Source organism: Puma concolor, chromosome E3, assembly GCF_028749965.1.
Source record: "Puma concolor isolate L17-30 chromosome E3, mPumCon1.1.hap2, whole genome shotgun sequence".
Lineage (NCBI taxonomy): Eukaryota > Metazoa > Chordata > Mammalia > Carnivora > Felidae > Puma > Puma concolor.
In genome coordinates this window covers 39796019-39820700 of record NC_141682.1, presented here as the reverse complement: position 1 = coordinate 39820700, position 24682 = coordinate 39796019, and the positions used below count along the sequence as shown (strand labels likewise).

The 24682-nt window shown below is 53.7% G+C and overlaps 1 protein-coding gene across 1 annotated transcript; it reads left to right on the top strand.

Annotated features, from left to right (window-relative positions):
* The first annotated feature begins 3 nt into the window (after positions 1-3).
* Positions 4-24682, top strand: NAA60 (N-alpha-acetyltransferase 60, NatF catalytic subunit). The gene is made up of 5 exons (XM_086692231.1): positions 4-140; positions 18305-18420; positions 20595-20724; positions 22076-22172; positions 23216-24682. The coding sequence occupies exons 2-5, from the start codon at positions 18311-18313 to the stop codon at positions 23554-23556; spliced, it is 678 nt and encodes a 225-aa protein (XP_086548357.1). The 5' UTR covers positions 4-140; positions 18305-18310; the 3' UTR covers positions 23557-24682.

Below are 24682 nucleotides of genomic sequence, written 5' to 3'. Positions count from 1 at the left end.
CCGCCTCCGTCCGGGCTTGCGGCCCCTACCGGTTACATAACTCGTTGCGGGCTTCGCGCGGCCTCACTTTTCGGCTGCTTGTGACCCCAGGATGCGCTGAGCCCCACGACGGCGTCCGCTGCCGCCGGCTCCTGCCAGAGGTGAGGTCCCCCGGCTCGGGTCTGCGGTGGGAGCGCTGGGCCCGGCCGGGGGCTGGGGTCGTGAGGGGGGAAGGGGCAGCGCGCACCGGGCGGGCGGGGGAGTTGGGGAGCCGGCTGGGGGAGGTGGGGACGCGAGTCGGCTGTGGCGGGGCGTGGGACGGCCGGGGCGCGCGCGGCCCACACCGCTGGGTGCCCAGGCGTGTCCGCGGGGTGCCGAGGGGCCCGCGGGGCTCGCGCCGGCTCGGGGTAAAGAGGGCCTGTAGAGTGCCCGGCGCGCTTCCCCGCGTGCCCCCAGCCCCCCTTCCCGGGGCGCCTCCGGGCCAGGGCCCTGGACGAGTTCGTGGGGAAATTTGGGACCAGAGGGCAGACCCGCCGGGTCTCCCTCCTGGTGAAGGGCCTGGCCTTTTCACATTTCGGCGGTTTGCCGCCGCCTGGCCTGCCCTACCTTCGCTTTGGTACTTGTTGCACGGATTGTAGTTTTTTGCTGACTTGTTTGCCCTCCTGTGAACTCTTGAAAGCCTGGGGCTCTGTCTTCCTCATCTCCCGACTCTTTCGTCCTCAGCTGTACCTTTTGTTTTTAAGACAAATCAATTTCTTTCGTTTCTGGTAGTTTACAGACCGGCACGCAGATCGTAGGACAGCTCCGACCTTCTCCGCCAGATCGGGCACTTCTCAAGGAAGGGTGGGGGTCTGTAGCCCCTGTGATGTGGCCCGGTGGGAAAATTGTGAGGGAGGCTGTGAGCCTTCTCTGGACCACTGACAGCACACACGTATCTGTGTGCCCCGCGGGTGACAGAGCCCAGGACCCGGAGTTACTCTGCAATAAACGTGGGCATTGGCGGCTTCATCGATCTGTTAAATTCTGCCAAGTCCTGAGCCATAAGATTTTGTTAGTCAGTGGTCCTGATGGAAGGATAGCAGCCCCACACAGTAGCTCCCTGTGTCCCCATGGGGTGGTTAATTGGAGCCTCAGAACTGGAGAGAACATTGCTGGTTGCAGAATTCTCACCAGAGGGCTGAAGGCAGAAAACTTCTAGTTAATGATTAACTGATCCAGGAAAGTTCCGTGACTCCGGGTCATCTACAGAAATACCACAATCCCTGTGGCATCTTGTGATGTAGAGATAAGTGTGAGAAGTTATTTGTTTGCCCCGTGAGGCATGAAGAAGGGGAGTTCTGAGCAACATTGAACTAAAAGGGGCTGGAGCAAAAACATATTCTCTCATGAAAGTCTCTGAATTGCTTTAAGTTTAGAAGAGAAGGGATTACACACTAGACGAAATTCACAGGTGGCGAAACTCAAGGGTCATCTTTCCAGACGGACAGATCAGTCCTGGCAGTGCACATAGGTCTTCACTCACCTTGTTTAGGGATTTTGTTTAGAATCAGTGTGCAGATCGGCCCTTGAAAACGCAGCATGCCTGAGCGGCCTCCTCGTCGGGCCATAGTTTGCTACAACTCCATCCCCCTGAGCTTGCAGACACCGTGGGATTCTATGTAGACTGTTAAAACTTGCACAAAACTAAGTCTAGGCGTGGTGTAGTGTTAACAGGCCAGAATAAAAAGTGTAGACACGTTTTGTTTTAAGTTTATTTATTTTTGAGAGAGAGCACATGAGCGGGGAGAGGGGCAGAAGGACAGAGGGACAGAGAGACAGAGAGAAAATCCCAAGCAGGCTTCACACTCAGTACGGAGCCTGACACAGAGCCTGATCCCACAACCCTGGGATCCTGACCTGAGCCGAAATCAAGAGTCGGATGTTCAACTGACTGAGCCACCCAGGCACTGCTAAAAAGTACTGACGTGTTTTTAAAAGGTCTGTTTGTAGCTTTTACCTCTTCTGGTTATAAGTTGCGGTGACTTTGTCACCTGTTTACGTCAACCAGACCCACTCGCAGACTTCAGATCTGACCTGAAGTTACTTAGCGACAGCATGCCTTCGGCTGGGATGTAAAAAAAATTCCTGGATGCTAGGAGATTTGAGAGATAAAAGCTACCTACGAGGTGATGCTCTCACTGCTCCCTGGGGACTCGGCCCTGAGACTGCCCGAGCCTCAGTGTACCATTAACAGCATTTTGGTTTCTGGCACCCTGAGGTGTGTTTAGAGGGACCCAGAACGCTGACGGTGCAGCCGCTGCTGGTGACACAGCTCAGAGTCCTCAGAGCTCTGCATTTAGGGTGGCACGTGCCTTTGCAGTGCTGAGATAGCCCAGAGGTCTCGGCTCTTGGTGACAGTTCTCCTACCTGGATAGAAAGCTGGCTGCCTCCGAGGCAGTGTCTTCTCTGAAGTGGTGGCTCCATGTTTACGTTTTACCTCCACTATCTTCCCTCGACATCTGTTTCTAGAAGGAATCCATAAAGCCCTCGTGATTTTTCGATGTCCATCCCTTGTTTCCAGAAAGTGAGCTTGGGCGATTGACTCTGTGTCAAAGCTGGTCTTGCTTACGTCCGTGCACGTTGCTTTCAATCTGCAAAGTGATGCTGGACTTCTTTCTGGCTAAGCTTAAATGCTGATTTTTTTCCCCCCAGCAAATGTCTGTAAGTGTCTTTGATAATGCCAGGATCGGGCCTCCTTCCCTAAATCTCATCCTTTATTAGCATGACTTTTGATAGGAGCTGGCTGGCAGGCCAGTTCAGGATTAGCTGAAGCCCACCTATCTCACACTGCTGATTAAAGAGAGACCCATGCATTGGGAACCCCAGCGAGCATATGGTAGTTAGCATTCTGGTATGAACCTTAAGGTGTCTGCTCAGTGCTTGTGGAATGATAGGAAGGAAGTGTGAACACGGAGGCAGGGCTTTCTGCATGAAGTGGTTTGGGGTCCAAGTCAACCATCGAACCGGTGCCCGGTGGAGCCTGCATGCTGAAAAGGCTGGCCAGCATGCACAGTCACCCGAGGTGGCCACAGCACTGAGCTGAGATAGATGGTCAGGTAGAGAAGGAGTAACAGCGAGTGGGGGCCAGTCTCTGGTTGTTGCATCCTGTCAGCATCTCAGAATTCCTCATGTCTTCACCTGAGACTGACTTCCAGCTCCGGCGGGCCCATGTGGCCGGGGGGGGGGGGGGGGCGGGGAAAGCCACCTGTGAATGTGACAGCGCAGAGACTTTTAAATGTCTCTTCAACTTGTAAGGATGATTACCCATTTTGCCCCAAAATGGGCTCTTAGTGACAGCTTTTAACCCCGTGGCCTCAGAATAGTGTGGCATTTTGTGTACTGATACGAGAAATAAACCTTGTAAACACAGATTCACAGTTGTAGAGAAGCAGAGGAGGTGGTTGTGGAAGGGGACACAGTACAACGGTCTGAGGAAGTCTTTGTTCCCTCTGCTTCCACAGAGGAAGACCAGAGAAAAGTATTTTGTCATCTGCAACAAACCACGTTACAGAAAGAAATTCTACCGGTTCTATTTCTTGTCGAATAGTTACTGTTGTTAAAAATCAAATCCTGTCCCTCTTTTTTATTTCCTGAATTCCTGAAACATGATCTATTTGGGCAGCAACATATTGGAATTTGAGCCCATCTTGAAAATAACCAAAAAGAAAGCAGTTTCATTATATAAAATAGCCTGTGGGTAATTGTCCTTTAGGTACTCGAAAGAATTCTTAACTGGAAAATGTTAATGCAGCAGTATTTACATCTTTTCTGTTGTGTTCATGGGAGGGCTGTTGGATACTTCTTTCAGACTTGTTTCTTTTTGGAGCCACTCCTGACTTTCTTTGAACTCTTCCGCAGGGCTTGCTGGTCAGAGAGCCCCTGCCGGTTCTATTCTTAGTTTCACATTACAGCGCTTGGTTTCTCCTCTGGCCTCCCATTTTTAACACCTTCGTTGATGAGTGTCTGCAGAAAAGCACACTGCTTGATAAATGGTCACGGCAAAAATGTACCTGTGTACATAGGGCCCCAAAAGGCCCCTTGGTCCCTTACCAGCCAAGCCCTTTCCGTTGGGGGGAGGGGGAGAATCATTATCTTGTAGGAAACACCAGAAACCACGGGGTATATAGGGGATTCTTAGTTGTGCTTTACATGGCACGTGAATTTCTTTACTGTGAACATGTGTTCTTAGTAAAACAAAAAGGTTTATAAGAGCATTTCCTTCCCTCAAGAAAAGGGGAATGTTTTTATTTTTTTATTTTCATCTTATTTTATTTTTTTTTCAACGTTTATTTATTCTTGGGACAGAGAGAGACAGAGCATGAACGGGGGAGGGGCAGAGAGAGAGAGGGAGACACAGAATCGGAAACAGGCTCCAGGCTCTGAGCCATCAGCCCAGAGCCTGACGGCCTGACGCGGGGCTCGAACTCCCGGACCGCGAGATCGTGACCTGGCTGAAGTCGGACGCTTAACCGACTGCGCCACCCAGGCGCCCCATCAACGTTTTATTTTTTATTTTTGGGACAGAGAGAGACAGAGCATGAACGGGGGAGGGGCAGAGAGAGAGAGGGAGACACAGAATCGGAAACAGGCTCCAGGCTCTGGGCCATCAGCCCAGAGCCTGACGGCCTGACGCGGGGCTCGAACTCCCGGACCGCGAGATCGTGACCTGGCTGAAGTCGGACGCTTAACCGACTGCGCCACCCAGGCGCCCCAATTTTTTCATCTTATTTTAAGTAAGGTCCATGCCCAACGTGGGATTCGAACTCATGACTCTGAGATCAAGAGCTGCACACTCCACTGACTGAGCCAGCCAGTCAGTGCTCTGGGAATGTTTTTTTTTTTTTCTTTTTTTAACCTTTTTAAAAAATGGTCATCTAAAACTTATAATTTCTTTATTTGGATTTTATATAGCTACTAAAATTGTTTTTTTAATAATTACAGGTGTGCTTTTTAAAATATGTTTATAATTCTGTTTGGCATCCTCATCCACAACTACCTTCTCTGCTCCATTACAACTTTGAGTCTGTGTTTAGAACATTTGTTCTTGGTATCGGTGCACAAAATGCCCTGCTATTTGGAGGATCTGGGGTTTAAAAGTTGGCACTAAGAGACGGTATTTTGGAGCAAAATTGGTAACCATTCGACTTATAATTTGAAGAGACACTGAAAAACTTCCCAGTTGTTGCTAATTAAAAAAAAGCCCATGAGATAATTTTAATAAAAGCATATTCATGATTTTCACATACCATCTGACAGTTGTTTTTTTTTCTGAAAATAAAAATAGTTCCAGCTCATTTAAAAAAAAAAAAAAAGCTCAAGTAATGCAGAAATGAGTGATGAGGAACACAGACGTCTGCCACAATTCCAGAGGCAAATGCTGACAGGAGGTCGGATTACTTTTAAAAAATAATAAGTTAACCTCATGATCAAGTGTTAACTTATACTCAGTTTGACCCACTTTCATAATTAACGTCTCTTTGATTCTGGAGGATCCTAGACTCAAAGCCAGAGAAGCGGAGATTAAAAACCCCCGTACAACAACAAAACCCAGCAGAGGTGGAAATGCTGAAGGAAGGCAGGGAGGCCTGGCTTGCTGGGGGCAGTGGGGAGGGGGGCGGGCAGGGTTACTGATACCTGACTCCCCCATTGGAGTACTTTTTCCTTTCAGAGTGAATAGCTACCACCTGGGTCTGTGTCACCACTGCCCCTGGCAGTGCCGAGAATTGAGAGTTGCTGGTGGCCTGTGGGAGAACAAACACTCTTGGTTGGGTTTGAGCCCTAGACAGGGTCCAATCTTGGGTGATAGTCAAGAATGCAGATTAGGGGGCGTCTGGGTGGCTCAGTCCATTAAGCATCTGACTCTTGATTTTGGCTCAGGTTACGATCTCAGTTTTGTGAGTTCAAGCCCCGTGTCAGGCTCTGCGCAGACAGCACTGAGCCTGCTTGGGATTCTTTTTCCCCCTCCTCTCTCTCTCTCTCTGCCCCCGCTCTCCCCCGCCCCCCCCAATGCTCTGTCTCTCTCAAAATCAGTGAACTTAAAAAAAAAAAAAAAAAAAAAGAACGTAGATTAAATACATTCTTAAGTACGTTACCCTTTGATTTTCCCTCTCCCCCCAAATGTGGTATTTACAGGTGTTTTTGTTGTTAAACCAAACTAGTTGACCACTCCCTGGATCAGAACTGGGAGTTACACTCTGGGTGCACCTTGTCAGGCGGCCTCTTACCGTGGTCCCAGCTGAAAAAGCCTTGGGGCAGAAGCACTTCTTTACCAGGCCATCCTTTGGCCCTGCTGTCTCCAGCCTTGAGCTCGGTCTTGGAGAACGTGCGAGCTGGCAGCAGAGGCTCATCTCCACGCTCATTCTCTGTTCTGGGAAGATGAAACACATCTGGAGCTTTCCCGCGAGGCGACCATGGGGTCTGCTCATGGCTCCACATCTCTGGCCCCCTGTTCCGGTGTCCCCTTTTCTCCCAGCTCACAGTCTTGTCTGATATTCCTCTTCATCATTGTCTCACCCTAGATCTGGGCTTTTGTTCTCCGGGTTTGACACTGACCAAGTAGGGACACAAAAGGCAAATAGTCCTTCGGCTGCCTGTCTGCCACCTTTGTGGAAGTTCGCTGGCCCGACTGCTGTGATGCAGGCCCTTGGAACAGCCAGAGGGTTCTCTCCGACTGTCTCGAGCAACATAGCCTTCCCAAGGGGCTTGGGTGGTCTGAGCGTATGCCCTCCACATCTGGACATGAGGGAAAACAAAATGGAAAAATAAATTTAAGACAAAATAAGATCTATGTCGTCTTGAGGCACAAAGTAAAACTGAAGAGCAAAGCTCCAAAATGCAAGAGGTCCTCTGAACTTGACAGAGGCTTTTGTCTTTGCTTTCTCATCCTTGAGAATCTGGAGGAGGTCCCAGCTGTCAAGTGCCTGTACCCCAAGTTCTCTGGCCCCTGGCTGAGAACTTGGCACCTGACTGTAATGTTTACCATTAGCTTATAATTAATGTGTAGCCCCCTGCCCAGATCTTTTTTTCTTTTTAATGTTTATTTTTGAGAGAGAGCGTGCGCATGCAAGCAGGGGAGGGGAAGAGAGAGGGGGAGACACAGAATCCAAGGCAGGCTCTAGGCTTCCAGCTGTCAGCACACAGCCCGATGTGGGGCTCGAACTCATGAACCGTGAGATTGTGACCTGAGCCGAAGTCGGATGCTTAACCGACTGAGCCACCCACGCGTCCCGCCCCCTGCCCAGATCTTAAGCAGAGCCATGGGATTGACGTAGTTGAAGGAGGCACAGAACATCACCATCCCCCCCAGCTAGTTGCCTTTTGCCCCTTCTCAGTTCCCCCATCCCATCCACTTTCTGGTTTCTGTCACCATCGATTCCTTTAGCTGGTTTTAGAATGTCCTACAAGTGGAATCCTCCAGTATCATCAGTTTGCGTTTGGAGAAAATTGTATGTGAGAGTTGCGGGCTCCCCTCAGCGTGAGGAGGTGGGTTCTCAGAGGGCGGCTGTTTGGAACCGGAACGCCAGGTGCCTGTTTGCGTCCCCTTGTAAATTATTCATGTTGCTCCTGCACCGAGGTTTTGGGAGGAGCCCAGCCTGCCGGAGCAGCTGCCCGTGTGAACAGCCGGGCTGTGAAGAGTGCACCCTGTGCCCCTTGGGGCTCCTTTGAACCCTGTAGCCCATTTTACTGCTGTGCTGCAAGGCAGGGTCCTGAATCCATCCCTGCCTTAGTTTCCGTCCCCCTACCCATCCTAAAGGCGAGAGGTTAGCTCATTACTGTTGGGTTTTTCAAGCCTATAACCCTGGCGTCTGCAGAATTTCACATTCCTGAGGGCCCTGTGTCTAACGCTCGCACTGTGGGCGAGCTTGTGCTAATCTTCCCTCGAGCCTCACTTGAGAAGACGCCTGGAGTTCCAGGAAAGGCCATGGTGGTACTTCGTCGTGGGTGACGGACTGAGGGTTCAGAAAAGGGATGGACGAAGTCGTGAGCTTTAGAGGGTTTAGGGAGGAGATTCTCGAGGAGGCTGCTGGCTTCCAGAGAGGGGGAGCTGCCGGTGCCCTGTGCGCATGTGCTGGGGTAGAAGCCGGCCTGAGACGGTCAGGAATAAAGCAGGAAGGTGGTGGCGCGGGTTATGTTGAAGGGAAGCTGGTGGCGGGAAGGCCTGTCCACACAGTCCCCAGAGTAGGGGGTGGGTGGGCGGGGCGGGAGGGGATGTGGAGCTGGGCCGGGGACAGGAATGTGGGGTGGCCCTTGGGAGGGGGCCGTCTCATTTCATCTTCCCAGCTGCAGGTAAGAAAGCAGAGGCACGTACAGGACAGCTGTCTTGGGGTCACAGTGACCCCAGCCTCCTTGCAGGGTCTGAGAGCACAGGGCATAGCATCCAGAGCATAAGTGGAGGGTGGTCTAGCCTCGGCAAGGAGGAAGGACCCTTTTGAACCAGTGGGAGTAAAAGAAGAGAAGGAAGGGAAGGTTCTAGGAGTGCTAATGGGTGCAGTGTGGTCATGGCTGGCTCGAATATCCGGCTAAGGGCAAGGGGAGAGGCCAGAGTACCTGCCAAGGCATTAAGAGAATGGGATGGTTTTTACAAGTTGAATGTGGCTCGTGTGAGACCAAGAGGCAGTGCCTCTGAAGAAGGCCGAAGCCCTGTGGACCTGGGGCATTGGGGCACGAGGGAAGGGGCATCCAGAAATAGGGTTGTCCCGGCCTCCTTGCCTGGAGCGGGAGTGGAGTGCCCTGTGGACCTCGTGATGGCCTGGAACCCCTCTGGGAAGTGGAACAGTTCGTTCTCAGCCCGCAGGTTCTGAGTTCCCAGCACTTGGCAGTGGAAGGGAGATGGAAAGTGCCCCGGCGGACGTTGGGGACATCTTGGTGGCCTTTCCTCCACTTTCACTCTGTCCTCTGGCTGAGCACTTAGAGGCAGTGCCCAGGTGTCCAGACACCACCCTCTCCTACAACCTGGGAGTCCTCAGGGAAAAGTGGCCTTTCATACAGGGACCAGGGAGGTCATTTCAGCAGAGAAGGAGGACAGGGTTTGCAGACAGCCTCCTGAGGATGTGGTCAGGGACCGAGAAAGGACAGAGCAGGTGAGCAGGCAGGCCCTTCATTTGCATCTTGGAGAATCTGGTTTCTGTCCCTCCCTGAGTTGCTCCACTCAGCCACCCTGCCCCCCAGAGGTCAGGGGCAGAATGCAGACCCCGGAAACCTGGACAAGAATCGTCATACAAGCCTGGACCTTCGCAGCTTCATGTTTCAGCTTCACAATCCAAGCGAACTTTGGGTTCCTTGTATAAGGGGTCCCTGCTGTTGTAGTGTAGATGTGCCTATGTCTTATAGGGAGAGGTGCTGAAATGTGGCCTTTGTGTCTGCGGCTTCAGTGTCACATCCACCAGCATCTCAGGGCTTAGATGGAGGCCCGATTCGGGGGCCTCTGCTCTGGCTTCACCTGTGGGCCCCTGTTCTCTAGTGAATCACCAGGATCCTTGTTCCATAAGCCCTAAGAGTAGCCCATAGCAATAGGAGACTGGCACATGGTGGAAGGTTCTGGAAGAATAAGTGGGGGTTCCTTCAGGCGCCAGAGGTGGGTTCCCTGTCCTGCTCTCTGTCTGTGAATCATCCACTTGCCACCCCAGCATCTCGCATGCACTGCTGCCATCTCTACGCTTGTCCTCTGACTCCGTTCCTTCCTGTCAGACAACCGTGAGCCGCGTTCTCCTTTTCGCTGCCTTCCTGTCCTTTTCTCCACCCGCTGTCAGTTGGGCTGGGACACACTAGGCACTATAAATGCTGCATTTTCCCCTAGTTGAAAGTGACTTTCTATTTTTAGATGAAGGCTTATGAAAACATGGAAGTACTTTTAACAGGGACATGAGAATCCACAAATAGGTGTGTATCTTGGAGCCCAGTGGTTTTCTTGAAAGTCAGACCGGGAACAAATCCTGCCACTTTGGTCAAGAGCCTTGTTGTCCCAAGGGTACTAGGGAAAGATTGACCAATCCCAGGATATGAGAGATGCTCGTGTATTGTGGATGTCATCCTTTGCTATCAGGCCTCACGGTAGGGGGTTTTTAAAAAATCTTTTAAAATCACTTCTATCGGGGGCTCCTGGGTGGCTCGGTCGGTTAAGCGTCCGACTTCGGACGTCATGATCTCACGGTTCACGAGTTCGAGCCCCGCGTCGGGCTCTGTGCTGACAGCTCAGAGCTTGGAGCCTGCTTCACATTCTGTGTCTCCCTCTCTCTCTCTGCCCCTTCCCTGCTCATGCTCTGTCTCTGTCTCAAAAATAAATAAACATTAAAAAATGTTTTAAAAATAAAATCAGTTCTATCGAAGTTCAGTACACACACGACAGAATGCACCTGATGAGTTTCATCGTGTGTGTATGTACGCGCATCTGTGTGTATAACCACCACCGCCACCTAGAAAGACCACATCCTGTCCCCTCAGGAAGTGCCCCGCCCCCAGCCTCCCAGCTCCCCAGCCTCAGGCAACCTGACAAGTTGAGGCCTGGCTTCCTGGCTGTGGCCATCCGGACCCTGATTGGCTGCTGGCTGCCGCTTGCTCTGCTCATTCCGTTCGCTGTGCTGGAGGGTCTGGTGGGAGCGTGCCGACTGCGTCCTGTCCCGCACCTCCTTTCCGTGGGAGCTCAGAGCTCGTTTGCCGGGGACCAAGAGCACAGTGGGGCGCGGCCAGTGAGATCCCTGGGGCTCTGCCAAGGGCAGTGAGGGCAGGCAGTCACGGCACCCCGTTTCGGGCTGGCTCGAGCCCATCCAGCACCAGATGAACTGTCTAGAGAGCTGTTCCTGGAAAGAGGAGGACGTGAACTTTCCTGGCACAGGCCAAATGTTGGAGCTGAAGGTTGATTTTTAGATTCATCTGGTGATTTGTGGTTTGTGTTGATTTCTCACTGGGGGGTGGGATGGGGTGTGAGTGTGATGTTTCCTTTCTCAAAAGCATTTAAGCTGCTACCCTGTGAAAACTCACAGACAGCACAGATATTCTTGGCTGAGACTCAGTAGCTTCCTGTGATCGCTTCTTGCACAGTGACCGACTTTTTTTCCTTCCAGTGTGAACTAATTAGGATTGGCCCAAATCGGGGGTAAGCTACCAGGTTGGCCTTGGCGCACTGGCAGTTCTTCCCCGTCTCTAAGTCTGTATCTCCTGCCGGGCTCCCTGGTCTTCAGCTTTGTCTTCCCAGGGGTCCGCACCCTACCGGGCTGGTACAGACGGTGGCAAGGTCTGGGTCCCCCCTCGCCCCCTCCAGTGGGCACTGGTGTGGGTCCCTGCAGTTTGACTTGCAGGCTGGAAAGCTTCTGATGGCCTCCAGAATCTACTGTGACTGCCTTCAGAAAGACTCTAGCATTCCCTGTCAGGATTAGTTCGGTTTTGGTTTGAACAGCTTGATTGAGATCTCATCCACATGCTGTCCGCTCCACCTGCTGAGAGAGTGCCGTTCAGTGTCTACAGTGCGTTCAGTGTCTACAGTGCGCTCACAGAGCTGTGTATCTGTCACCACGTTCGGCCTCAGGACATTTTCACCGCTCGCGAAAGAAATCACATCCCCGTAGCCGCCACCCTCCAGTGCTGCCAGCCTCTGCAACCACACTTCTACTTCCCGTCTCTCTGGATTTGCCTGTTCTAGACATTTCTTGTAACTAGAATCCTAAGATAGGTGGCCTTTTGTGTCTGGCTTCTGCTCGGCATCATGTCTTCAGTGTTCATCCCTGTCGTAGCCGGGGTCAGTATAAATGTCCAGTGTGTGGACAGACCACATTTTATTGATGTGGTCATCCATTGACTGATGTTTGGGTTGCTTCCACTTTAGGGCTGTTTTCGGTGAGTCCATACTGGACTCCCACTCACCCTCCCTCCTTTGCTCAATTTAGGGGAGGAATTGTGTCCTTGTTGGGGTGTTGATATTTATAGATGATCCTGTTTGGCCACTTGGATTGGCAGCTGGTGACGTGTTGGGGTTTGTCCGCCAGGATTTTCCCCTGAGATTGTTGCAGCAGGGAGAGGGGGGTGCCCCTCGTCTCAGGAGCCTTCTCTAGAAAGACTGCACTGAGGGACAAAGCTTGTCGTTGGCCTTGGATGATGTGGGGCTGTTGACCTGTGACTCAGAGGCTCCGGGTTTTGGCCAGGGCTTCCTGCACTTCCCAGTTTTCTTGGCCGGAAGGGGAAGGAGTTGCCCTGAACTGACCCTGTGGCACATGCATAGTATCTTGGGCAGCTTCAAGCCAGCTCCTAAAACAGTGCCCTGTGTCCTAGGACTACGTGGTGAGTGTCCTGTCGCTCTTTAAAACATCAGAGGAGTTTGAGGGCTGGTTAACTCGGGTCTTCGGCAGTATTCACTGAGCCCATAACCCTCTGGACCGGCCACCACACCCACCTGGGATCCAGAGTGTGGGTCAGTGAACCAGCCCTGGTTTGAGAGAACTCGCTCTTCGGGGGAGGAGGTGCACAGAGGTGGCGGGCGTCGCTGCGGGGTGTGGTGCTGCTTTTCCAGGTGCCAGAGGCGTTTAAATCCGTCGCCTGGCACACCTGCCATCTATATCTGACACTCCGCCTCTGTGGGAAAGTCGTTTACTCAATTAGGAACATTTTCAAACAGTCCCATCATGTACTCTCATCCAATTGGATGGTTACTAACATTTAGCCCTAACCCTAACTTTGCTCCAACTAAATTAAGTTACAGGATATTCTGTCGTTTTGCCTCTGCATATCCAGTATGCATCTCTTAGAGGATATGGACATTCTCGGGAGGCCTGGGCGGCTCAGTCAGTTAAGTGTCCAACTTCGGCTCAGGTCATGATCTCACAATTCGTGAGTTCGAGCCCCGTGTCGGGCTCTGTGCTGACAGCTCAGAGCCTAGAGCCTGCTTCGGATTCTGTATGTGTGTGTGTGTGTGTCTCTCTCTGCCCCTCCCCCACTGCACTCTGTCTCTTTCTTTCTCAAAAATAAATAAGTATTTAAAAGATTTAAGGGGGGGCGCCTGGGTGGCGCAGTCGGTTGAGCGTCCGACTTCAGCCAGGTCACGATCTCGCGGTCCGGGAGTTCGAGCCCCGCGTCAGGCTCTGGGCTGATGGCTCAGAGCCTGGAGCCTGTTTCCGATTCTGTGTCTCCCTCTCTCTCTGCCTCTCCCCCATTCATGCTCTGTCTCTCTCTGTCCCAAAAATAAATAAAAACGTGGAAAAAAAAATTAAAAAAAAATAAATAAATAAAAGATTTAAGGAGCGCCTGGGTGGCGCAGTCGGTTAGGCATCCGACTTCAGCCAGGTCACGATCTCGCAGTCCGTGAGTTCGAGCCCCGCGTCGGGCTCTGGGCTGATGGCTCGGAGCCTGGAGCCTGTTTCCGATTCTGTGTCTTCCTCTCTCTCTGCCCCTCCCCCGTTCATGCTCTGTCTCTCTCTGTCCCAAAAATAAATAAACGTTGAAAAAAAAAATTAAAAAAAAAAAAGATTTAAAACATGAATATAGACATTTTCTGTACAACACTATTCTTATACTTTACAAGGTTAATGGCATCTTCAGTTGCTGTTTTAGAGACTGTGTGTGTGTGTGTGTGTGTGTGTGTGTGTGTGTTGTGTGTTGTGTGTTGTGCCGGAGAATTTTGTTTTTTTGAAGTGTCAGAGGTAGGGGCACCTGGGTGGCTCATTTGGTTAAGTGTCCAACTTCGGCTCAGGTCGTGATCTCGCGGTTTGTGGGTTCGAGCCCTGTGTCAAGCTCTGTGCTGACAGCTCGGAGCCGGGAGCCTGCTTAAGTTTCTGCGTCTCTCTCTCTCTATCTCTCTGTCTCTGCCCCTCCCCCTTCTCTCTCTCAAAAATAAATAAACATAAAACATTAAGAAAAATTAAGTGTCACAGGTATACTGCATGGATTCAGAATCCAGCTAAGGGGAATGGGGGGTCAGCAGGTGAAAGCCTCTTTCCAGTTCAGGTGAGCCTGAACTGGTTTGGTGCCTCCAGCCCTGAACCAGGATCGATGTTCAATAAAGTTCAAGGGAATGTCTCTGGACCGGCCAGACGGTGCTGGTTAGCGGCTGGTGGTCACCAGCAGCCCACGTTAATGGGCTCTTCCTCTTCAGCTCCCAGCCCTTTGGCGTCAGCGGCTCGTTCCAGCGTCAGCACTGCCCTGTGGGGCCTCACCCTCTCTATTTTAGACGCGACTCAGACTGGCTGGCTAAGGCCAAGCCAGAGACAAGTCCAGGCTCAATGTCCGAATCCATCCTTTTGTGGGACAAGGGAGAGTTACCCTTGCTTTGCGGGTTGTACAGAAACCTGCAGGGGAGTGGCAGTTTGTACCCGACTGTGACTGCGGGGGTCCATCCTGCCGTTGGTGGGCGGACCCCTCAAGCCCGTACACTCAGGTTCTTTGGGACAAAATGGCCCTTTGCTTGGGATGACTGGGGAACCACAGCCTATCCAGTGACCGCTAGTCTATATTTTGGACGGGGATGACTCATAAAACTCAGGATTTGACACTTTCGGTTGACCGGTCCATTTCCCAAGAGGTAGCTGGCTAGTTGAGAGGCATGAGGTTCCTGGTGTCACACTGGAACGTTCTGGGCCACAGGCCGCATCCTGGATACCATTGAGGACGGGTTGGAGCGGACGGCCACGGACAAGCAGAGCACTGGAACAGCCCCACTGTTTAGGAACCAAACAAACAGTGGATCTGTTGTTGACCCAGAGATCAGGCTGGACAGAGTTTTGTTTCTGAAGGCGCATTCCAAGAAAGAAAAAAAGCAAGCAGTGTGGGAAGGTCAGATTTGCTTAGTCTGGTGATATTTTTTGTTGCTTGGTTGCTGTATTGGTTTGTGTTTTTTTTGTTTGTTTTGTTTTAAGTAGGCTCCATGCCCAGTGTGGGTCTTGAACTCACAACCCTGAGATCAAGGGTAGTGTGCTTTACCGGCTGAACTAGCCAGGTGTCCGGGCGCCCCGTGCTTGGGTTTCGTTTTGTGTTTGGTTCTGAGAACTCAGATACATGCCGACCCACAGATGGGGCTGCCTCGTCCCAGCAGGACTCCCAAGTTAACTGTGGTGTCGGTTCGTGTCCCTTGTTATGTCAGCACAAATGGCTGTCCGTGCCCTGCCCAGAAGGAGGGTTTTTTCTGGGTCAGCTTAGCTCTTGGGGGCTCCGTCAAGCTCTTGTATCCAGGGACCAGCTCTGTCCCCTTCTGAGTGACAGGTCTCCAGCAGGGCTCCTGCCATAGACGCCAGTTTCTAAGGTGCAGGTGCTACCTTGACTGCCGCCTGACCCACGACCTATCGGGGTCCACCAGGCCTCAAGCAGGGACAAACCCGTTCCTTGTCCCAGGGGGTATCCCATTCCGTCCCCCTCAGATCCCTGCGTCAGGGCACCCAGTGCTGCCGGGAGGGCCCCAGGAGGGGTCCCCACCCTGCAGACCCCACACGGTCAGTGTGCAGGCACTGGTTGAAGACACGGAGGGAGGAGGAGAGAGCAAGTCCCCTCTCATTTCAACTCGAGCCAGTGCTCCGAGAGGGACACGTCGGGTGGCATGGTCCCCACCCCTGGGAGTTTGGCGTGTGCTGGAAAGTTGGAACCCAGTGTGGCCACAGTACCCCTGCCTCCTGCAGCCCTGCAGAGCACCCCACAGCCCCAGCCGTTCCCAGCCGGAGGGGCTCCTGCCCTCAACCAGCCCTTGGCTGGCGCTTGGCCTATTTAGCAGCACCTAGTCCCATGGCCAGCCTTCAGAGGGGCCCATGTTGCTGAGTAGAGCGTGCTGGGGTTATGTGTCCAGGGCTTAGAGGGTGAGCGGCATCCCCACCATCCCAGTGGTCAAGCCTGGCAATGGAAATGAGCCTGGCAGCTGGCACATTAGGACATGTCCTTCCTGGAGACCCACACAGGAACGCCTGAAATCTCATGGGAACCGGGCCCAAAAATGTCAGGGCAACAGGAGCAGGTGACCTTGAAGCATTGTCACAGGCCCTCACTTGGGCTGGCTGAGTGGCGAGGGCTGAACTTCCGGGTCCCTGAGACCTTTGAGCATCACCAGGACTGTCTGGGTGCACACTCACAGAACGGTTGCTAGAGTCAGTTGGGGCCAGTAGGGAATGACAGTCCTCTCCGGGGTCCCGTCCCCCAACATTTATTACGAAAAAGTTGGAACACGTTGAGGAACGGAATGTAAGTTCCCACACTGTCTCTTATCTGCCACCCGGGTCCCGTGGTTACTAGCACCGTGTCCATGTTTGCCTCCTGAGTAGTGAAATCTCTCGAACCACTTAAAGTTCGTTTCACACCCCACGATGCCTCTGTCCAGCCTATTTCAGTGCGCATCTCCCAAGGCTTCCTACGTAGTTACGCCCTTTCATGTCCAGGGCAGCCAGTAGCAGCTTCGCAACACTGTCTGCTCTCCAGCCCCTGTTTATATTTCCCCAGGTTACTTTTGATTTGTTCTCTTTTCCCAATGGGGGTTTACACGTTGCATTTGGTAGTGGGTCTCCTTGTTTTTTTTAGTCTACTTTCATTCCTTCCCTTTCTCTCTCTCTTTCTTTCTTTCTTTCTTTCTTTCTTTCTTTCTTTCTTTCTTTCTCTTTCTTTCTTTCCCTTCCTCCCTCCCTCCCTCCCTCCTTCCTTCTCTCTCTCTCTCTCTCCCTCACACACTCTCTCTTTCCACAACACTGATCTCTGGAAGAGACCAGGCCAGTTGTCTTGTAAGATGCCCCACATTCCGTGTTTGTTGGCTGTCGTGGTGCCGTTAAACTGAAGCCTGTGTGCTGAGTTCAGGCCCAGGGTTTTGGGCAGAACCCTGAGTGGTCAGTGTATTCTACCTCGTGGTTACAGGGCGGGCTCTGTCACTGGGGGCATGTGGGGCTGCTAGACCTGGGTTGGCCGGTTAGGCTTTTTCTGGGGGTCAGCAAATCCTGGAGATGCAGGCGCTTTGTCAGAATCCAGCCTTCCTGCCTACCTTCCGTTAATTGACACAAAGAGGCCGCTCCATCAGCAGCCTGGACTGAACATACTTTCCTGACTTAAGAAAAATTTTTTTAATGTTTTATTTATTTTTGAGAGAGAGACAGAGTGAGACAGAGTGTGAGTGGAGGAGGGGCAGAGAGAGGGAGACACAATAATCCGAAGCAGGCTCCAGGCTCCGAGCTATCAGCACAGAGCCCGACACGGGGCTCGGACTCAGGGACTGTAAGATTATGACCTGAGCCGAAGTCAGACACTCAACTGACTGAGCCACCCAGGCGCCCCTTTCCTGGTCTTTTAAAAGGGTTGTTCGCAAGGCGCCAGGCTGGCTCAGTCAGTGGAGCACATGTGACTCTTCATCTCGGGGTTGTGAGTTCAAGGGCCATGTTGGGTGTGGAGATTACTTAAAAAAAATTTTTTTTAAAGGCGCCTGGGTAGCTCCGTCAGTTAAGCATCTGACTCTTGATCTCAGCTCAGGTCTTAATCACAGGGTGGTGAGTTCAAGCATCACATTGGGTGTGGAGGTTACTTACAAAACAATTTTTTTTTAATAGGAATGGAAGATCCTTTGTAAAATAAATAGGGGCACCTGGGTGACCTCGATGGCTCAGTCGGTTAAGTGTCTGACTCTTGATTTCGGTTCAGGTCATGATCTCACAGGTCCTGAGATGGATCCCTGCGTCGGGCTCTGTGCTGATAGTATGGAGCCTACTCGGGATTCTCTTTCTCCCTTTCTCTCTGTCCCTCCCCTGCTCGGGAACATGAGCTGTCCCTCAAAATAAACTTAAAACTTTCTTAAAATAAATAAAATACTTACAAAAATAAAAACAGTTGTTAGCAACTCATGACCCCTGATGTGAACTTCAGCCTGTCTCACGGGCTCTCTTCCTGCCCAGTCTTTGCCTGCCCAGTCTTTGTCTGCCGGGGCGGGTTGGGGGGTGGGGAACAGCTCAGCCAGCAAGCGCCACTTCCCCTGGAAACCTAGCCATGCAGCCCCAGAGGGGGCCAGGGGCAGGAGAAGTCGGGTGTGAGCCCCTGAGCTCTCTGCGGTGGAGACTCAGCAACGGCTGGCTGGGGTTGGTGGTGGGGGGGGGGGGGTGGCGGTGACAGGCAAGAGGAACCGGGGAGAAGCAGGCAGGTGTGGGCGCTCCGGGTCCTGGTCTGCAACCTGGGGGCAACTGGCACCTGTGCTGGGACTGTTGTGAGGGACGGAAACGCTCGGTGCGGTTACGAGGAGACGTCCGCCCACGGGGGATGAGACTAGTTTTCCCATCTTGCTGCCTCACAGGTGACAGGTGGGGCTGGCCGGTGAAGGGGTGCGGCCGCCCTCCTGACGCTGCCTCCCACCCTGCAGGTGTGAATGACAGAGGTGGTGCCGTCCAGCGCCCTCAGCGAGGTCAGCCTGCGCCTCCTCTGCCACGATGACATAGACACCGTGAAGCATCTGTGCGGCGACTGGTTCCCCATCGAGTAAGTCAAGCGGCGCCGGCCGCCCCCCGCTGCAGAGGGTCGGGGTGGGGAGCGGGCAGGGGGACGCGCACGAAGACTTGCTGCGAAGGCCAGGACGGCCTGGCAGCGCCATGGCGGCCCGGGGTCACGTTGCCTGTCTCTAGGCCTCGGGCCCTGCCTGCCGTCGGGCTCCCTCCACCTCACCGTGTCCCTTGTGCGGAGAGTTCCGCCCTGGGCTTTACGGAGAATCTTTAGCCGAAAAGCTGCTGAGCGCAGTGCCGGTGACGATTCAGAAAGCGGAGGAGCAGCTTAAGTGTAACGCGAGGCCTCGGCTGCACACGTTGGGCTCTGGGCCTGCAAGTACTGTAGTATTCAGCCGGGGAAAACCCTGTGGAAGAGAAGAGGTATGTTGGTCCATGAGGGCTTTTTTTGTGTTTGTTTTTCAAATGAGCCGGCAGATGAGAAAAGTAGAGTAGGAGACAGCACTGTGCCCATCCTCCTGCTGTTTAAAGACCTGTACACGATAAAAGCCTGCGAGGTCATACAGCACGTCACAGGGTGTTGTCAGTGGTTTGTGGGGAGGTGGTTGCAGCTGCAGCTTCGTCTGTCCGTCTGTCTGTCCTGCTCCTCTAACTGCTCGTGCAGCGGTTGCGGTGGGAGAGATAGGTGCAACTTTGTATTTTACAGGTTCCCGGCTGGGAGCTGGGTAAGTGCCAGGGGTGAACTCGCAGCGAGCACTGTGCGGGGAGCTGTGCTGACAGTAAATCCTTAGTTCTCATCGCAAGGATTTATCATTAAAAAAAAAAAAAAAACTTTTAAAAATTAAAAACGAACTAGATCTTGCATTTCCATGAGTCCCACCCTCTGATGGGTTGTGTCACCGGCCACACGCGCGGGGAGGGAGGGGAAGGGCGAGCGTCAGCCTTCTCGGGGTGTGGGCGCAGCGGCTTCAGGGGTCACCGGGGGTGCCGTCCTTTCACCCCGCGGTCCCCTGCGCGGGTCAGACCCTGCACCAGGTGGAGCCGTGCTGGGCTGGAGCCTCTGCCTCTCCTCACAGCTTCCTGCGCCCGAGGCCTCAGGTTCCAATGACGGTGAAGTGAGCTGCAGTCCCATGGGCTGCGTGGTGGTGGCAGCTCCGTGTCCTGGCTGCCACACCAGCCGAGCGCGCTGGGGTCAGAAGATGACGGTGCGGGGAGGACCTGAGGAGGGGTCTGGGCGATGCTCAGGTCCCATTGAACGTGCCAGTGGGTGGTCAGTGGCCTCTCTGCTATGTCACCGCGAGGGTAGGGCACCCTTTTCCAGCTCTGGGTCTCAAGAAAGGCATCTCAGGGTTACCTGCTGTCTGTTCCAAGTTAAAAAACGAATGTACACCCCCATCAGCCCTCCCGACTGTGTCTCCTGGCTGTGGCTGAGTCTGCCTTTTCATTACTGCTCCCAGGGCCTTTGCACAAAATGTTCTCTTTCCTGCTCCCCCAGGCGGGGAGTCTTGTGAACAGCCCCCGGCAACCCTGGCCACACTCTGCCCTTGAGGGCTCGTCCCCATCGCTACCTGGGAGGTGCGGTGAACCCAGATGCACTTGGCTGTGAACTTGGCCCACACCTCCAGTCTTGAAGGGGTCTCGTAGAATTCTTGGAAATGACCCAAGTGTCTGAGGGTCATCTCTTCCAGCTGCCCCTGCACGTCATGCTCTCGTGGAGAGAACGTCATTGGGAGTTTTTTTCCTCTCATCTCTTACGTGAGGATAGAAAAATCATTTTTCGGGGCGCCTGGGTGGCGCAGTCGGTTAAGCGTCCGACTTCAGCCAGGTCACGATCTCGCGGTCCGTGAGTTCGAGCCCCGCGTCGGGCTCTGGGCTGATGGCTCGGAGCCTGGAGCCTGTTTCCGATTCTGTGTTTCCCTCTCTCTCTGCCCCTCCCCCGTTCATGCTCTGTCTCTCTCTGTCCCAAAAATAAATAAACGTTGAAAAAAAAAATTAAAAAAAAAAAAAAGAAAAATCATTTTTCCTGTCAGAAATCCCCAGTGCCATCTAGACAGATTCCTGCTTTAAGAACACCATTTGGTGTAGATGGAGTGGTGGACAGCCAGGCTCCTTCTCAGTCATGGGGCAGTCGGCAGAGCGGCCCCGGGTCCCCCGTGGTTCCGCAGCCAGAAGCCCAGCATCAGCGTGTTCACCTGACCTTGTCCTCCCCCTCAGGTACCCAGACTCATGGTATCGTGATATCACCTCCAATAAGAAGTTCTTTTCCCTCGCCGCCACCTACCGGGGCGCCATCGTGGGAATGATAGTAGCTGAAATAAAAAGTAGGACCAAGATACACAAGGAGGTGAGTATGTGTGGTGAGGAGCTGGTGGTCCCTGTCGCCGGCCAGGCCTGCTGGGGCTTGTGACCGAAGCACACGCCCTGCTCTGTGGCCCTTTCTCCCGGGAGCCCAGACCAAGTATGAGCCTCGGGGGCGTACGTGGCACCGTTACCCACGCGTTAAAAGAAGGACCTACCGCAGGCCTCCTAACAACTGTCATTTCAAAGTGGGGGCGGGTGTAAGTGATGTCCTGAGAATCCCCGGAGTTGTCGGGGGCTCTGGAAAGATCTGTGACTTGTACTGGCAGCAGTGTCACGGAACTGCCACCTCTGCCGTGGTTGGTTGAAGGACACGGTCAGTTCCAGATAGAGGTTAGGGAACATGGAGAATTTCCTTTCATCCGGCTTCACAGACCCCTCCCCGATCTGAGAACTGGGGGGTCTGTGGGCCCCGTGTCAGCAAGCTCTGCTCTGAACGCACAGTGCGAGGCCACAGCCACAAATACATTGTTGCACGTCGTCACGTTGGATCAAGATTGTGCCTAATGATTTTGGTCATCTTAGCGACTGAGCTGTGTTTCCCACATGCGTATTTACTCCAAGGACAGGAAGGAACCCGCTGACAACCTGCATTGGTTCTGTCTGTTCAGCTTCGGTTACTTCTTTAAAAGTAGAAGAGGGACAGCTCCCTTTTACAGACCCGACCCACTCGAGCAGACCCCATCTTGCTTGTGACTAGATTGTGGCAAAGGTAGTTTCTGTTAGGAGTGACTTTCTATCCCAGCTTCCTCCTGGGCTTTTTGCTTCTGGTTCGTCTTGCACGGTGGCCGGATTCATGACTCTCCTGGCCCCAAATGCCATCCCCGGAACCAAGGAGCACGCATGGGTTGGCCTGCCATGTCACTCTGCCCGGTGTGGGCCGCACGGGGTGCTGGGGGGGGCACTCGAGCCCCCACCGCCTTTACTCAGAGACCACCTGGGGGCAGTGTAAGGTCCTTGAGACAAACCTTTTCAGACCTCATCCGGCTGTCTTGTCCCAAGTGCCCAGTACGTGCCCACACCGCGCAGTTGTTCCCTTGTTACCGCTGTAACCTCACACCCTATGGTCCTGCCACCCCCACACGTCCCTGAGAGGAGCGGCTTTTTGTGTGTGTCCTCAGTTTAGCCATTTGCGCCGCAAAGCCTCGCACCCTCTTGTCTCTGTGTGTGTGTGTGGGGGGGAGGGGTGGGAGCCTGTCCATCATCTTTGCTCTGTCCCCTCCTACCCCAGCACCCCCACAGGGGTTGTGGCGGGAGAGTCGGCCCGTGGGATGTGCCAGCACCAGGACCAGGCCCCTCAGCCGTTAACCTGATTTTCTTTCTGACTTTTTCTTCAGGATGGAGATATTCTAGCCTCCAACTTCTCTGTTGACACACAGGTCGCATACATTCTGAGTCTGGGAGTGGTCAAGGAGTTCAGGAAGCACGGCATCGGTAAGGCACAGCCGTGCTCACAGTGTTTGGCGTGTGCTCCAGCCACCGTGTCCAGTCATGTCTCATGTGCTGGTGACGTGCCTGTAAATGTCCCTCGTCCCGCTCTTCCCCCTGTCCTGCGTGGGCTTCCAGCCTCCCACCCCTCCCAGCAGGTCCCCGGCCCCACCTCCCTCCACCCCATTGGCCTTCGACCCCTGCTCCTAGCACCCAGTTGCCAGGTGCAAACAGCAAAGGCCGTCTGGGTGATGGCTTCATTCCCAAATATGACCTTTTTTAAAAAGTTTATTTATTTATTTTGAGAGAGGGACAGAGCGTGCGGGGGTGGGGGGTGGCAGCAGAGAGAGGGAGAGAGAATCCCAAGCACGCTGTGCGATGTCAGCGCAGAGCCTGATGCGGGGCTCAAACTCAGGAACCACGAGATCATGACCTGAGCCCAAGTCAGAAGCTCAACCGACTGAGCCATCAGGCGCCCCCCAAACGATCAGATTCACAACACTCCCAGATGTCCTCGTCGGGGAATGGGCACCTGTCACCACACACACAGTTTATGTCAGGTCATGAGGTATTGCTGATTAAGAGTAGAAAACGATTGACAGCCAGTCCTAGCTGCCATGTACCAGATGCCCTTCATGTGCAGGGGGCTGTGCCCCAGGTGCCGCTCCAAGCCCCTGCTCTGCCCCAAGCCCGCAGGCAGCAGTCTCCCTTTGTGACTCAGGCCTGTCCGTTCTACCTTTTCCCTCCACTCAGGTTCGCACTTGGTGATTTCTGGAAGGTTAGTGAGTCTCCGCCATGGGCCCAGCCCCACTGAGGGAACTGCCTGACCCCCATCTGCAGTTCCGGATGCCTGATGGTCTGCAGCTAACGAGCCCCATCTGGCCGTGGCATTCTGGGGGCTTTGACAGAGCGGTTGCGGGAGTTCCATCTGGGATACCATGGCAGAGATCTCTGTAGATCTGTAGAGATCTCTGGCAGTCTCACTTCCTCATCTGCCTCCTGCTCCCTGCCTGCCCTGCCGTGTGTGACTGTCGTCCCTTCTCCTGCAGGTTCCCTCTTACTCGAGAGTTTAAAGGATCACATATCAACCACCGCCCAGGACCACTGCAAAGCCATCTACCTGCACGTCCTCACCACCAACAACACAGCAATAAACTTCTACGAAAACAGAGACTTTAAGCAGCATCACTATCTCCCCTATTACTACTCCATCCGAGGGGTCCTCAAAGATGGCTTCACCTACGTCCTCTACATCAATGGTGGCCACCCTCCCTGGACAATCCTATATCCTTTACTTCTCAGGGGTGAGGGATATGGCTTCCTAGCCACAAGGGCGGCTCGCAGGGCCAGGGCCCATGCACCAGATGGAGCCGCCGTTGTCTTCCCATGACTCAGGAGGCCAAGCTCACGGGACGTGCTGTGGGTAGATCTGGTTGTACTCAAGTGTTTCTCGGACTTCACCCGTCACGAGGTGTGGGTTTTAACCCCCTTGGCCAACGATCCATGCTTCCAACAGATACCGATTAGGAGCCTCCTTTTCCAGGTGCACAGGAGATGCACGCAGCTGTCAACACAACAGTGGGTCCCCTGCCGTCAGGGGGCCCGGCCCGTGTGCCGTCAGTCAGGGGAGGAAACAAACAAGGTGAAAAGAATTGCTGGCTGTTTGCAGCCCTGGGGTTCAGACCTCCCTTTCCTGAGGTGTGTCACCCAGAGCTGTGTCCCCCCTCACCCCCCACACGCCGCTCCCTCCTCTTTCGCCCTCTCTGGGCAGAATGGGCAGTTGGGAGGCCAGGAGGCTTCCTAACAGTTCAGGATGTGGCTCCAGAATGCTCTGTGTGAGGGTGAGCCAGCAAGAAGCTGATGAAGCGAGCGAGGCTAGGGTTTATCCATTTTACGGGGACGTAAACAGGAGGGAGAAGCCTGGCCCGCAGGCCTGCAGGCTCCCCATGCATGTGCACGTGGGCCTCTTGCAGTTGTCCGGGAGGTCGGCACCGTGACCCCCTCCTTGTCCCAGGGCTCTGCCGTTCCGATGCCTGAGTACGGGGTCAAGTTGGGACACTTACTCTCCTGCCAGACCTCTCCCCCTGGCGCCCCGTCCCTTTCCACATGCCTGAGCTCTGCTCACCCAGGAGGTGCTCTCCGACCCAGTGCCACCCTTTATTTCTTTGCACGGTGGAGCCCCTCTGGCTCACGAGGCTTTCCAGCACCCTACAGAGGCTTAGCGGGCTTTTGGCCTCCTTCCTGAATGGCGGCGTCTGCATGCAGCCCTGCGGCTTACCGCGTGGGCCTGCTGACCGTGCCGCCAGGGGTGCGTGGGCACACAGGGCAAGTCGATCTTCCTTAACGGAGCTGCACGGACTACATTCAGCACCTGGGCTCCGCTCTAGCGAACCTCAGCCCCTGCTCCATCCCGCACAGGCTCTACCGCCAGGCCCACAGCCTGCTCTGCAGCTTCCTGCCGTGGTCCAGCATCTCCACCAAGGGTGGCCTCGAGTATAGCCGGACCATGTGACGCC